We start from the raw sequence: 13,600 nt of genomic DNA, 5'->3' as shown, positions 1-13,600 counted from the left end.
CATGACCACCATCTGGGGTAATGAAATTCACGGATACCACGAGGAGGCGTTTGAGACAGTTAAATTAAGCCCACCAGATTGTGACATTGTGTAAGATTTTATTTATATTTTACCAAATGCTATGCTTATTTTTATAATTTTCTTCTACTAATGCTATGCTATTATGTTTTTATTAAACGTTGTGTTTTATGCAAGTATGCTCCATCTATTCATTTATTGTAATGTGTACATAACATGAAGTTTTGTTTATGCCCATATAGTTACTTTTTATATGGAGGATAAGCATATTTGCTGTCGTTGCTCAATGCTAAATTAAATCATATTATTATGAGGATATGTTTAAGCAGAGCGTTTTGAAAATACTTTCTAGAGTGATTCTTACCGTAACACGACAAAACACGTCTGACCTGAAGGGCCTCCCACCCCCTGGAACAAAATTCAGCTTTGTAATCTTTGACCTTACACATAACTTCATTGAATTTTCTCTGGGTAACTTTCGTGCGTCTGCAAAGAACGTGAAATCGAAACATCATCCTAACGTCCGTGTTGTGTGTGTCTGCCAGTCATCCAGCCCCGAGAAATTTGTCCAATCACAGGCCCGAGAACAGAGCGCGCCGCAGTGTGTGGGCGTATCTAATGCGCGGGTGGGCGGGGTCTTTGTGGTACATAGCACTTTCGCTGAGCGGACGGACCCAAATCGGAGTGGACAACCAGCACCAGGCCCTCTGCATCTAAAGTGAATTATATTTTCTCTGATTTGGAAGAGATCCTTTTAAATTACAGTGTTTTTAGTTAAACACTGTACAGCCTTCACACACGATAGACACCACGGATCAGCCAAGAATGCCAAATATAAAGATTTTTAGCGGCAGTTCCCATCCGGATCTGTCGCAGAAGATCGCCGATCGACTTGGACTCGAGCTGGGAAAAGTGGTCACTAAAAAATTTAGTAACCAAGAGACGTGGTGAGTTATTATATGCTAAATAGAAATCGAAAGCGTTCGTTACCGCAATGTTTTGGCGACGGTGGGGTAAACGCATGGAGACCAGTGCGCAACCGTGCTGTTTTTTTAGTTTGTAGTTTTATACGTTAAAAGATTCCGCCTTTCGGAATGAGTTCTCTCGAGTCAACGGACTCAGTTTCCCAGCATGCATCTGCCGTATACGCGTTAAATTGAAGCCGCTAATGCTAATTTTAAATGCCCTATCTGGCCTCCTCTGCCATGTGAGGGGTCATATTTCTATTAAACGCACTCTCAGCATATCACTTAATGCTTTCTTGTTTTTAATGCTATCAGTAGTAGTAGCAATGCTAGTACCAGCAAATGTCAACATTTAAATGTTAAGCAGTTACACCATTCTTGTATCATGAGATGACAATGTCATGTCTACTCTGGTATCTTTGTTTATATAATTGACATTTAGCCCTCCTCCGTGTGGCCTCCGAAGATATAATGTCTCTCTCACTTTTTATCTGAGAATGAAATGTGAGAAATGCAGCTTTGTGCAACAGCATCTGTTTGGTCTGTTTCAAGTTAACAGTGTTTTCTGCAACTCTTCAATTATAATATCAATTATCTGTTCAAAGCAGTTGATCAGGTGGACTAATATAGATTTGTTCTAAATTATCTTACTGAGCCTTGTCTGCGTCTGCAGTGTTGAGATTGGGGAAAGTGTCCGTGGAGAAGATGTCTACATTGTTCAAAGTGGCTGCGGGGAGATCAACGACAATCTGATGGAGCTGCTGATCATGATCAACGCGTGTAAGATTGCGTCTGCGTCCAGGGTTACAGCTGTCATTCCCTGCTTCCCCTATGCCCGGCAGGACAAGAAGGACAAGGTGGGGGTGAGGGGAGCAGCTTGCTTATTCACTATTAACATTCACAAACACTTAACACACTCACACACTAACAGGTTCACTATTGGTGGATCCATGTGGGCTACTTTTCTGTGAGTCTTTCAATGTGCTGTCACAGTACGTGGCATGGTTATATGTTTGGTTCCTTTGTATTTGTGTTAATCTAGTCATTTATGTTGGTAGTGATGCTACTATTCTGTAAATGTATATTTTCACTTTAGAGTCGAGCTCCAATCTCAGCCAAGCTGGTTGCCAACATGTTGTCTGTCGCTGCAGCCGACCACATCATCACCATGGACCTGCATGCTTCTCAAATTCAGGTATACTCGCATTAAAGTTCCCTTTGGCTCTAATAGCACAGATGAATCCTTATCTCTCACAAACATGCACCAAACGGTGGTCTAGCTGAGTTCAATTGGGTGGGCTATCACTTTTGCATTTTGTAGTTTTGGCTATATGAGAACAGTTTGTTTTCGCTATGTTTTATCTTTTCGTAAGTTAAGGTTTAGGGTAGAGTAGATGTTTTTTGCAGATGTTAATACAAACTCATAGATTTTCATATCTAAATTGCTAGGGGTTCTTTGACATCCCGGTGGATAATCTGTATGCTGAGCCTGCAGTCCTCAAATGGATCAAAGAAAATATCAATGAATGGAAGAATTGCACCATCGTCTCACCTGATGCTGGTGGAGCCAAGAGGTGTGTTTTCTGACTCTGCTTCTCCACTTATCTTTTACATTAGTTTTTTTCTTTCTTTATCCTTCTCACATGTATTAAAGCAGAATGTGTTGATAAAATGAATATGTTTTGAATATTTTATATTCAAAGAGCTAACTCAAGGCATTTTTATTCTGAGAAACATGAATTATAATAAAAAATTCAGACACTTGAAGAAAAAGGACCGTGGACATTAGTGTGTTTCACTCTTTTAGGTGTGGAGGGTAAGGACATTTGTTTTTTCATGTGTTCGTGTTATGTGCGTGCGTTTATTTTCTGCTAACCATGGATGGCCACGTACATTGTGCTGGTGATCTTGTATTTATATATTTGTTTGAAGCTCTTCAAAACGGGCTAATTTAACCAGGCTGCAAATTTAACCCAACACACGGTTTGTTTATGGAGAAATGGACTTGCAATGCCCCGTTTTGTGACAACCTAAGGCACACATTTGAATAAAATCTTGAAAACGAGTGAGTTGATTCACACTGGAGTATGTAATATGTAATGTATTGCATGTGGCCTCTCAGTCAAGCATGTGACGCTTCTGGAAAGGCACAAATGCGTTCAAGGCCCCCATCAGAATTGTTTTGGAATGTTCACTGAGAATTGTGTGTTTCTTTTATTAGAGTGACATCCATCGCAGATCGGCTGAATGTGGACTTTGCTCTTATCCACAAGGAGCGGAAGAAAGCGAACGAGGTAGATCGGATGGTGCTGGTTGGGGATGTGAAGGACCGTGTGGCCATTTTGGTGGATGACATGGCAGACACGTGTGGGACGATATGCCATGCAGCTGACAAGTGAGGACACGTAACATACATCATTGGATTCATACACATTTTCTGCAGAGATTATGAACTACAGGATTGGCCTGTGTGTTTTATTACATCTGTGCTGTGTGTTTGCCGACCATCAGGCTGGTGTCTGCGGGGGCCACTAAAGTGTATGCTATTTTGACTCATGGTATCTTCTCTGGGCCTGCCATTTCGCGGATCAACAATGCCAACTTTGAGGCGGTGGTGGTCACCAACACAATTCCACAGGAGGACAAAATCAAACACTGCAGCAAGATTCAGGTATCTAATATGAATTTCTAAAATAAGCAGAATTAATACATGGATTAGGGCTGGGTTACAGTATCAGTTTTTATCAGCATATTTTATTTTCTGTTAAAATTTTTGTAGTGCATCCCCTGTCCTGCACATGCCACCATACACATCTGTCAACTATCCTGTCCATGAAATTGTTAACTGATTTTGTTCTCTTTTCTAGGTGATTGACATTTCTATGATCCTGGCGGAAGCAATTAGACGGACACATAACGGAGAGTCTGTGTCATATCTGTTCAGCCATGTGCCCTTATAACCTGCACACACATACACGTGTCATCACTTGCATCATAACGTTTTTTGAGGGAGAGTCATTGCTTGGGGCCCGTTTTAAGCCTTGTTCCCTTATAAGACTTACAGACACACACTTCACATGTGATTTTTCTGAACAGTGTATGTAGAGACTTAAGCCTCTCTGTGGTTACCTGCAGCCCTCCCTTGCCGTTACATGTGCTAACTCGCCAATTTTAAAGGACATTGCTCATCTAACAACTTGATACTTATTTCCAACTTGTACACTCCACTCAGTCTCTTCCATTAGTTGGTTTTACTGTCAAATTTGGGACATGCAAAGTGAGCTGCATGTTAGACTGAGGATTCGCATCACTGTCTGCCTCAGAAAAAAAACTAGGGAGGAAAAACTGCTTACACTGGAAAGTCTCCAATGCTACTTCTCCCTAAAGTTGTGTAACCTAAAGGTACGATGGAAATCCACGAATGTTTATGAACATCTTTATTTTAGTATCTAACCTGTGGCTTGCTGATAGTTTGGAGTAGAATAAAAAAAGAATTGGTTACACCTCTTTAGAATGCCATTGCAATGGCAGCTGGAATACTCTGTCTTTGTTTCGTCTCAGGTTTCATTTTTAGATTAGTTTTTTTTGCTTAAACAGTTCTCATCTCTTCAGGGTCGTTTGAAAGGGTGAACGCCCTAGATCATCTTTTTTTAACCATTTGATGTTTATGTTTACAGTCAGGCAGCGTTTTTGATTGCTTGAAGACTGATCTCCTTTGAAGTGCCCTTTAGTTTAGACTGAACACACATGTTATGCTCACATACTCACTGAAATACTATCAAGTAGCTTTTGTGGAATGGGCACGATCATTCAGCTGTTAAGCCATATGTTTTGCAATTTTTTGCTTATATCTGTGTGAGTTGGTGTTTTAAGTGAAGTTTCTTTTCTATACTACTTAGGATAATATATACTTAGCGAGCTACAGGACCGAAAGCTTTCACTAGAGTAGTCTCACATGGGTGAGTTCAAAAGATGACCGAGATTCATTTGAATGGTCAGTGCCGTTTGCCTTAACGAATGAGAACAGTTGTATCTCGTTTGAATGCAGAATGACAAGTAAAGCTTTACAGATATGAAATGAAACCTGTTTTTGTCTTTATTTTGTCTATCATTTTTTTTAATCAGGGCCAGTGACTTACATATTTTATCTAGAAAGACATCCTAATGATTGTTAGGTGATACTTTATTGATTTGTGACTGAAATAATAACAATCCAGTCACTTGTCTACTTATTTTTTTGTAAGAAGAAATATCCAAATCTTAAAATCTTACTGTTTTATTAACGGATTTCATCCGAAGTGTTTAACAGCGTTTAGCAAGCATAAAACAAATGTAATCCGTATTAATTTGGTAATACAAAAAAATGAATGGTCATTATTAAAAAATGCGCTAGATGGCGCGCTGTATTAAATTTATTATATGTGCGATTACTGTTCGGACAGAAGGAACACTTGAACCAATAGGATTATTATCGTGTCACAGAACCGTTACAATTCGTTTAATGTATTTTTGTCCTTTATCCAGGTTCCAGTTAAGTCAGTTTTGGCGTCAATTTTATACTCTGTCCGTTGTATCTTTATCTCTGCAACCGATTACGGGATTGTCTTATCGTTCAGAGCAATGTTCCCACGACTCCATAGTGCGAGCTATCCCGTATCATCCACTTGTCTATTTATGGAAGCCTGTTTTAAAGTAATGTACGTATGACACAACGCGGGACAGCACATGCAAAAGCAGGTTATCCTTAATATCATAGAAAGTTACTGCTAAGAGGGATGTTGTTATTTTATCTACCAAACGAATAGAAATGTACTAGAGAGAAAGAAGAAAGAAAGAGACTCGAGGCTTTCGCCTAGTTACCTCCTTTCGACCTTCTCAACTTTTAACCCCGCCGCGCGCAAGCCTCGCGCTCAGTGATGCTGACCGACGAGCGCAGATTATTTAACAAACAATTTAGATCCTGAGCATCAGTTCTGCTCCAAAAAGGCGAGTAAGTTACTTTTCGTTTTTCCCCTTACGATATGCGTATTCTTCTCCGCCTTTTTAGGGTTTGGGAAACATTTACAGGAGCGAGCAGATTTGTCACGGAGGAGATGCACTGGTGCACTGGTGTTGATGTGGGTTTTGTCATCATTATTTCAGTGTGAGGGTGGACATGGCTTGTCATGAGTGTGTGAATGAAAAAGGTGTGACGACAGAGTAGGCATCATGCTAACGGGTGACAAAAAATGGATGGAGAAAACAGAAACGCGACAGAAAAGAGGAGACCAAGAGCAAGTGAGGGAAATTGTTTGAGAAGAGAGATTGAATCATTCTGAATTTCGCAGCTAGTCTTTTCAAATCTGCATTAAGGGACTTTGGTAAAAGATTTGGGAGAAATAAAAATTCAACTTTTGGACGATTTTTAAATTGGTAGCTTACGCCTTCACTTCAGAATTTATCATCAGCAAACAATGAGGTAAGATATAATATAAGTAGGCAGGACTTTGAATTGGGGAATTTAGATAAAAATAAAAATAAAGGAACTGTATTACTTTGGTAGGATTTTTCGCATGCCAAACGACAGACTTCTCGTGTTTTTCAAAACACGACGCTGGTGAAGACATCAACAAAAGAGCTTTATCTATTAATGCAATACAGCGCTGAAAATTGAATTTTAAACTGCATATGATTTTAACAAGATTTTTTTACTTACATGCAAACAGATTTCAAACTAATTAAAAACAACCCACTGGTAAAATTGGGTTGTTTATGATTTCTGTTAATATGAATTCTTTTCAACTGCAAACTTTGTTTTTAAAACGCCTTATTTTTATGATATAGTATGTCGAGACATCACCTGCTTTCCGTGGCTCTTTTATTTCACTCTATAGTTGTATTCGAACGGCGTTATGTCGCATTTAGAGTTGGGATCCGTACTGTCCTGTTCTGTCGGTAATTCTCCAGCGAAGGATTTTGAGAAAGACAGAAATTCAGGACATCACAGCCGGAAAAGAGCCGGGTCGCCACCACCGCAAATTCAGCTCTCCCAACAGGTCAGCCATATCACGTGAGAATGCAAATATACATTGTAATCATTTAAAACGTAAATATAATTTTTCGATTTTAATGTTTATTATTTTTTACCGATATTGCTTATGTGTGGTTTACCGTGTAGGCATATAAGCTATCCCCCTTAAAGTCGGCATACAATAAGGAATAATAGCCTACTTCAATTTCAAAATACTTAAAAAATAAGTAATTTTACTCTTTAATAGACTATAATAATTAACAATCGATTAATTTAGCTGGACCTTATCATTAATACAACAATGCAAAAAATGTTTACACAAATAATTAAAAATAGCTTTCTTAGTTTAGAGTCTATTATTTATAATTATATTTTTTCTTTTCTACCATTGCGTGCAGGGCATGGAAGGTATCAAAGTTTATTTGCACGAACGAGATCTGTGGGCAAAATTTCATGATGTCACTACAGAGATGATCATCACTAAAGCTGGCAGGTGAGCGGAAGTGTTTCACTGTCTTATCGTCTCCTGTTTTTATTTTCTTAAACAGTTTTTTTTATTTATTGTGCGTAAAACATAGACTACGTAAAACGCTACATATGATTCATACTCAGTCAGACAGTTTTGTCTGTTAGGCAAACTAAAATGTAAAAATGTGATGTTGTTGTTTGCCAGTCGTTGTTGATGTTTTTTCATAATACAATCTTCATCTCTTTCAGACGAATGTTTCCCAGCTACAAGGTGAAAGTAACGGGTCTTAACCCTAAAGCAAAATATATCTTACTGATGGACATTATTTCAGCCAACGAGCACCGGTATAAATTTGCCGAAAACAAATGGTAAGATCTAAAATTAAATGATTATATTAAAACTAATTATGTGAAATTTTGATAATATTAACAAAATAAAAAGAAAGTATTAGACAGTTACTTGCTACCAAATATGTTTTGCATTAATAGAACCACAGAAGTACTACATAAATCCGTTTATGAAACAAAATCACAATGTTGAGATTTGATCAAAAGTTGTAACCAAACTGTGCAACATAAAATAAGATTTTTTTAAAGTATAGTCAACCAAAAACCACTGGCCGCTGTTGGATGGACACAAAACCACTGAGGCATTTCTCAAAATATCTTATTTTGTATTTCACAGAATGAAAATTCCTATATATATATATATATATATATATATACGGTATATATTGTACCGCATATTTTTTTATCTCTTCTAGTTACAGAAAGTTCACAGTTTATTTCTATTTTTATTTTTTGACTGGTCCAAACTCTTCATGTCTTATGTGCTGTGCAGGTCCGTCAATGGTAAAGCTGAGCCTGCAATTCCAGGCAGACTTTATGTCCACCCAGACTCACCAGCTTCAGGTGCTCACTGGATGAGACAGCTTGTCTCTTTCCAGAAACTCAAACTTACCAACAACCACCTGGACCCTTTCGGACATGTTAGTGATGACAATCAAATTTGATTGAACATTAATTTCATGTTGATTATTTCTAATAAACTTAATCTTAAAAATGTTCTACTGTTTCCGGTGCAGATCATATTAAGCTCCATGCACAAATACCAGCCTCGGCTACACATAGTAAAGGCTGATGAGAGGAACAGCTTTGGCTCCAGCAACACGAGTTTCTGCACACACTCCTTTCCTGAGACAGCTTTCATCGCTGTGACTTCCTACCAGAACCACACAGTAAGACTAACAGCAGCACCCTCTGATCACCACTAGATTTACAGAAAGATGCAGGGGATAATTGTATATCCCTAATCCTCTGGTGTTTTAATTCAAGATCACTCAATTGAAGATTGAGAATAATCCATTCGCCAAAGGCTTCCGTGGAAATGATGATATCGAGCTGCATCGCATGTCCCGTACACCGAGGTTAGACACACTACATTAAATATGCCCACAGAAACATATACACTTTTAGCGCACTACAATGAGTTTGTGTGTATGCGTAACAGTGCATAACTAATGAATAACTTTCTTCAATCTTCGTTTATGTTTGTGCTGTGTACCCTCCACTTCAACTTTATATCCCCCAGAAGGGCAATTATTTAATAAAGTGAGAAATCGGATGTCATTGCGTGTTCCGTCTCATAGCCACTGATGATGTTTTTTTTAGACACCCAGAATATGTTGTCCTTTTACCTTGCACGCTTGGGGAACCAAAGTCAAAGCTTTGTGTTGCACATTGACAACATTGAATGTGACACACGAGAGAGAGATATTTATAGAGAAACAATATTAAGAGCAGAGCGGCACAACACACTGTCACACATAGAGGTCATTGAAGGGCTAATGTTTGTGTGTGTGCGTAAAGAAATACAGAAAGAAAGAAGAATGAGTCAGATTGGGAAGGGGGTAGAGAAAGGATAGTTTGCTTCCGTAATTGTGCCTTAGCTTAATAATTTAATTAGAAATGATCAGTTCTGTAATATCGCTTTCACCCTTTGCCCTTCCATGCAAAACATTGCCACCACCTATACTGCACCCTCTCACACATTTGCTCCCTGCTCCCTTTTTACGTGACTCACTTATGCACTTTTTACCATAGTAAGGAGTACCCGCTGGTTCCACGCAGTACTGCCAGACATAAGATGGCTCCACCCTCTCCAGACTGTCCATCTCAGTCTGAGTTCACCATGGCTGAGAAACCCAGCCCTGGCTACACCTGTTCTGACATTTCAGGTACACCTAACAATCAAGGGTTTTCACTTTAGTGACAGCGAATTCTCTCACTTCACAAGGGCACAGAAGACATACATAGGACACTATTAAGTATATCTATGAATAAATAATGACAGAACGTTTTTGGTTAAATGAGCCCTTTATTTAAAAGCTGATACGAACCAAGTTTCAATTCTTTATGCAGGTGATCATGACCACAACCTCACTGAAACTCCTCCCGTCAATGACCCCGCCTACCATCTCTTCACCTATCAACTCTCTCCTGATGTGGCCACTGCGCACAGTGCTCCCCGCAGTATGGATATGGCGCAGAATGAGCCTTGCATGTATGGAGGGTCTCAAATGGGCATAGAGGACCTCAGGTGGGCATCTTATATGGACAACACAACTTATCAAAGCTTTTCCTCTGCTAAAGAATTTGGTGGGTCATTTGCCCCCACCCCTGACTTCTCTCAGGAACTGTATCCACAATACACCTGTGAGGTGGGTGTCCAGTCACATTGCATGATGAGTGATTTCTCAATTTATGCCTGCAATCGATCGTTCGGCCAAAATCAACAACCAAACAGCTGGTGTGGGGGCAGCTGAGCAAGTATGTGTGGCGAGTGTGTGTTCGTGTGAGACTAAGAGTCTGTGAATCATTTTGCTAACTTTCCCATAACTTCACCCTGAAATCAAAAGGTTTCTGCCTAGTTGATAATGAAACACAATGTCATCATTTATTTATTCTAGGGCTTTGCAGAATAAAAGTTTATGTTTACATAATATCATTCTGTGTACAGTGCATATTTATTTTGTATTTATTAACACATACACATACATGTATACATATTCAGGAAATATTAACATTTATTTATTTAGACTTACCAATAATTAAAATTCTATTTAAATGTTAAGTCATTTTTGTATTTTTCTTAAATATATGCATGTAGGTGTGTGTTTTTATAAATACAATTCAAAAACCTGTATTTATTTATTTTGTGGAACAGAAAAGAAGATATTTTGAGAAACGTCTCAGTGGTTTCGTGTTCCTACCATGCAGAGGATGTTGTACCAATGTTCTTCAAAATATCTTCTTTTGTTTTCTGCAAAAAAAGAAAGTTGTGCAGATTTGGAATGTTATAAAAATGAACAAGAAGGACGTTTCATTTTCAGAGTTTTTTTAACTTTAGGCTCGTAATAATTGAATGCATTTATATTACATTTAATATATACCTTTAAATGAATATTTAATATTTTGTTATGCTCACAAAATATTTGAGATAGAACCACAAAGGGCTTGACTATAATACTATAGAAGGTATATTCCTTTGGAGAACCATGTATGTTCTGATGCTTCAAAGAACCTAGAAACCAAAACATGAATCTGACAAACCTACAATGAAACATCAAGATCATTTTAATATCAACCTCATAGATGACCAAAAAAAACTTTAGAAAGAGTTTTAGTAAGTGGTGAATTCATTGCAGAACAACAAATATCATTTGTGTGACTTTATTTTTGAAGTGCGTGTCTAAATTTTTTAGGATTTCAGGATAGCTGATGAACTGGGAGATTTTCATTTGAAGCTGAAATGCAAAATCGGATACCATTTTCTCTTATCCTGATCCTTGTGATTGTTGTTTGCACGTCCCCTGTCAGTGACATGTTTTTGTAAATGATGAAATATGGAGAATGATGTGTGAATCTTTTACATTAACACACCTCGAAACAGATATTTTCTGTAAAAAATCAAATCAAACTGTAACAATGGTTGAGTTGTTTTACTATGGTCAGTAGTTTTGATTTGATCTCTCTAAGAATATTTCACTTTAGTAATGCTGATGTACAAACACTAACAAGCTGATATCCAAAACTCTGGCAGATATGAAATTACATAAAATATTCTATCCGCCCAACATGTACATGCTTCAGCCATAGATGAATTGGAAGGGGACCCTTTATTTAGTTTAGTTTTATCTGTGTTATGATGGGAAAAGTGAATGCTGTGTACTGCACGTGTCACATTCCATTAAGGGAGCAGTGATGTTACCGATCCTGTCATGGCCCAAGGCAAAAGATACACAGAGAGAGATAAAGAGAGGGAGAGATAGATAGTGAGAGAGACTGGGGGAGAGGAGGGTATCAGCTGGACATTTATTTATAGACAACACAGTGCAATAAGAATTTCATGAGTAAACTACCGCCATTTAAAATGTTTTTCCCATGTTGTGAAATTCATGTTCTGGGTATTTATTATTACGTCAATGTGTTATTATAAAGTATTTATTGCTTTTCAATACTGTGTTTGTTGATATCTATTTGTAATGCTGTAGTTTATTTTTGAGGCATTTTTGCTTTAGTGTGCGCCAATTGAAGAATTTTTGTGTTTTATGAAGTGTTTTTTTGAATTGTGTTTAAATATGAGACGTAAATAAAATGAAAATCCACAGTCTGTATGTATGTTGTGTTTACTACACCCTACATGTACTGTACATGTTATTTATTTGAGATTCCAACTTGATTTCCAAAATGTTGTTTGTTCCAGCTCCAAAAGCAATATGTTTATCCATCTGCACAGTTTATCCTTTTGGGGTTGCATGGGATTTTTGAGGGAATATGGGTGGATTATTATATGATTAACGTCAAATTAATAAATGAATACAGACGTTTTGGTACTGATCACCTAGTGCTGCATGTTTAGTGGCTAAGATGTTTTTCATTACAAGCTCTCATATTATTTTTTAGAGAATTAAATAACATAAGGCTATTCTAAACCTAGGTTTAACCATTTTACAGTCACGTTTAGTGTTGTGTTTTGTGTCAAAATGCTGCGGATTCACAACACATGTACTATAAGAGTTTAAGATGTCTAGAGAAACAAGACAGGAAAACCATCAGAAGTTTTTCATAACATGAATGACTTGAAATTTATTTTGGAAAGATCCAGATTTTTTTCATACAACTATGCTTACTGCTTAGACTAGAGAAAAATAATGTAGGCATTTTAAACGAATATCCTAAAATGATTGACGTTTTAAAATGCCATTTTTTCTAAGAGGCCTCATGAATTCTCATTGTTTCGTGGCCAAAGATTACATCATAGAAAAAACAAGATTTACTGAGCTCAGAAAGCATTGACTGATTTAACCTTTTAAAATAAAATGACTCCTAACAACAAACTGTAAATGTTCCATGTTTTTACACTAGGCATCTATAAATGTGTAAATTCAGGAGTGCCATATGAATTTGAGAAATGCATTATCTCAAAGGAATTCTGTGATTTGGATAGCCAACTCCTTAAGATGCAAATCTGAATCCAAATTGAAATTGAGTCTTTGGAATGCTTTTGACCCTGACTGGATTTCCCGGCTCAGTTAAGTATTCATTTACTGGTAATTAAGTGATCTGAGCTCATTTTCTCAATCCTAATGGCATCATCCAACTCGTACAGGAAACACGCCACTGCCCTCAGTACACTCTGGAGCACATGGTCTAATAAGGGCCCTTTTACCCCTCTAACATTAGCCTGTAATGCTATTAACCCATTCATTGTAAAGATGACCACTTAAGGGAAATGTAAAAGCGAAATATGCCCACTTAAGCAAATTTATTGCGATGTTGCAGGATATTGAAAGGCGTTAATCTTAATGTTTGAATCTTTGCAGGTCACGATGTTTAAATGTTTGATTTTCCTGATCCTCCTTTCAAGCTTGGATAAACAATAACAACAAAATGTGTTGTTTTATTGAGACTGGGCTACATGTAGTCTTGATTTTTACGCAGGCTATTTATTTATTGTAACATACTGTTTTTTTGTTTCATCTTCTCATGACCTCAACGCAAAGCTAAACAGTAAATGTTAGGTGTTATATTAGGTTATATTGGGTAGTTACCGTAAGGCATAGTTATCCTTCAAAAT

At 37.6% G+C, this 13,600-nt stretch overlaps 2 protein-coding genes across 3 annotated transcripts; both read left to right on the top strand.

The window, feature by feature from the left end:
* Positions 1 to 642: 642 nt before the first annotated feature.
* On the top strand, positions 643 to 5,066 carry prps1a (phosphoribosyl pyrophosphate synthetase 1A). 2 transcript variants are annotated; one of them, XM_056744971.1, is made up of 7 exons: positions 643 to 965; positions 1,657 to 1,840; positions 2,080 to 2,178; positions 2,433 to 2,557; positions 3,205 to 3,378; positions 3,495 to 3,654; positions 3,851 to 5,066. In XM_056744971.1, exons 1-7 carry the CDS (start codon positions 844 to 846, stop codon positions 3,941 to 3,943), a joined length of 957 nt encoding a protein of 318 aa, XP_056600949.1. In that variant the 5' UTR covers positions 643 to 843; the 3' UTR covers positions 3,944 to 5,066. The 2 variants fall into 2 exon arrangements, with proteins under 2 accessions (XP_056600949.1, XP_056600948.1); XM_056744970.1 differs by having other exon boundaries at positions 1,657 to 1,846.
* Positions 5,067 to 5,691: 625 nt separating this feature from the next.
* Positions 5,692 to 12,133, top strand: tbx5b (T-box transcription factor 5b). The gene is made up of 9 exons (XM_056744835.1): positions 5,692 to 6,441; positions 6,857 to 7,018; positions 7,392 to 7,486; positions 7,711 to 7,830; positions 8,303 to 8,450; positions 8,547 to 8,699; positions 8,797 to 8,888; positions 9,565 to 9,698; positions 9,883 to 12,133. Exons 2-9 carry the CDS (start codon positions 6,875 to 6,877, stop codon positions 10,284 to 10,286), a joined length of 1,290 nt encoding a protein of 429 aa, XP_056600813.1. The 5' UTR covers positions 5,692 to 6,441; positions 6,857 to 6,874; the 3' UTR covers positions 10,287 to 12,133.
* The last annotated feature ends 1,467 nt before the right edge of the window (positions 12,134 to 13,600 follow it).

This window comes from Triplophysa dalaica, chromosome 4 (assembly GCF_015846415.1).
Source record: "Triplophysa dalaica isolate WHDGS20190420 chromosome 4, ASM1584641v1, whole genome shotgun sequence".
Taxonomy (NCBI): Eukaryota; Metazoa; Chordata; class Actinopteri; order Cypriniformes; family Nemacheilidae; genus Triplophysa; species Triplophysa dalaica.
Note: the sequence above shows the minus strand (reverse complement) of the source record. Positions and strands in the feature narration are given on the sequence as shown.

Bases quoted from the DNA above. Each gene is read 5' to 3' on its own strand.
- prps1a (XM_056744970.1), top strand. From the start codon at position 844: ATGCCAAATATAAAGATTTTTAGCGGCAGTTCCCATCCGGATCTGTCG. The intron at 1,847-2,079 runs GTGAGGGGAGCA...TTTTCACTTTAG, and splicing joins ACAAGAAGGACAAGGTGGGG to AGTCGAGCTCCAATCTCAGC. The intron at 3,655-3,850 runs GTATCTAATATG...TCTCTTTTCTAG, and splicing joins AACACTGCAGCAAGATTCAG to GTGATTGACATTTCTATGAT.
- tbx5b (XM_056744835.1), top strand. From the start codon at position 6,875: ATGTCGCATTTAGAGTTGGGATCCGTACTGTCCTGTTCTGTCGGTAAT. The intron at 7,019-7,391 runs GTCAGCCATATC...CATTGCGTGCAG, and splicing joins AAATTCAGCTCTCCCAACAG to GGCATGGAAGGTATCAAAGT. The intron at 8,700-8,796 runs GTAAGACTAACA...TTTTAATTCAAG, and splicing joins CTTCCTACCAGAACCACACA to ATCACTCAATTGAAGATTGA.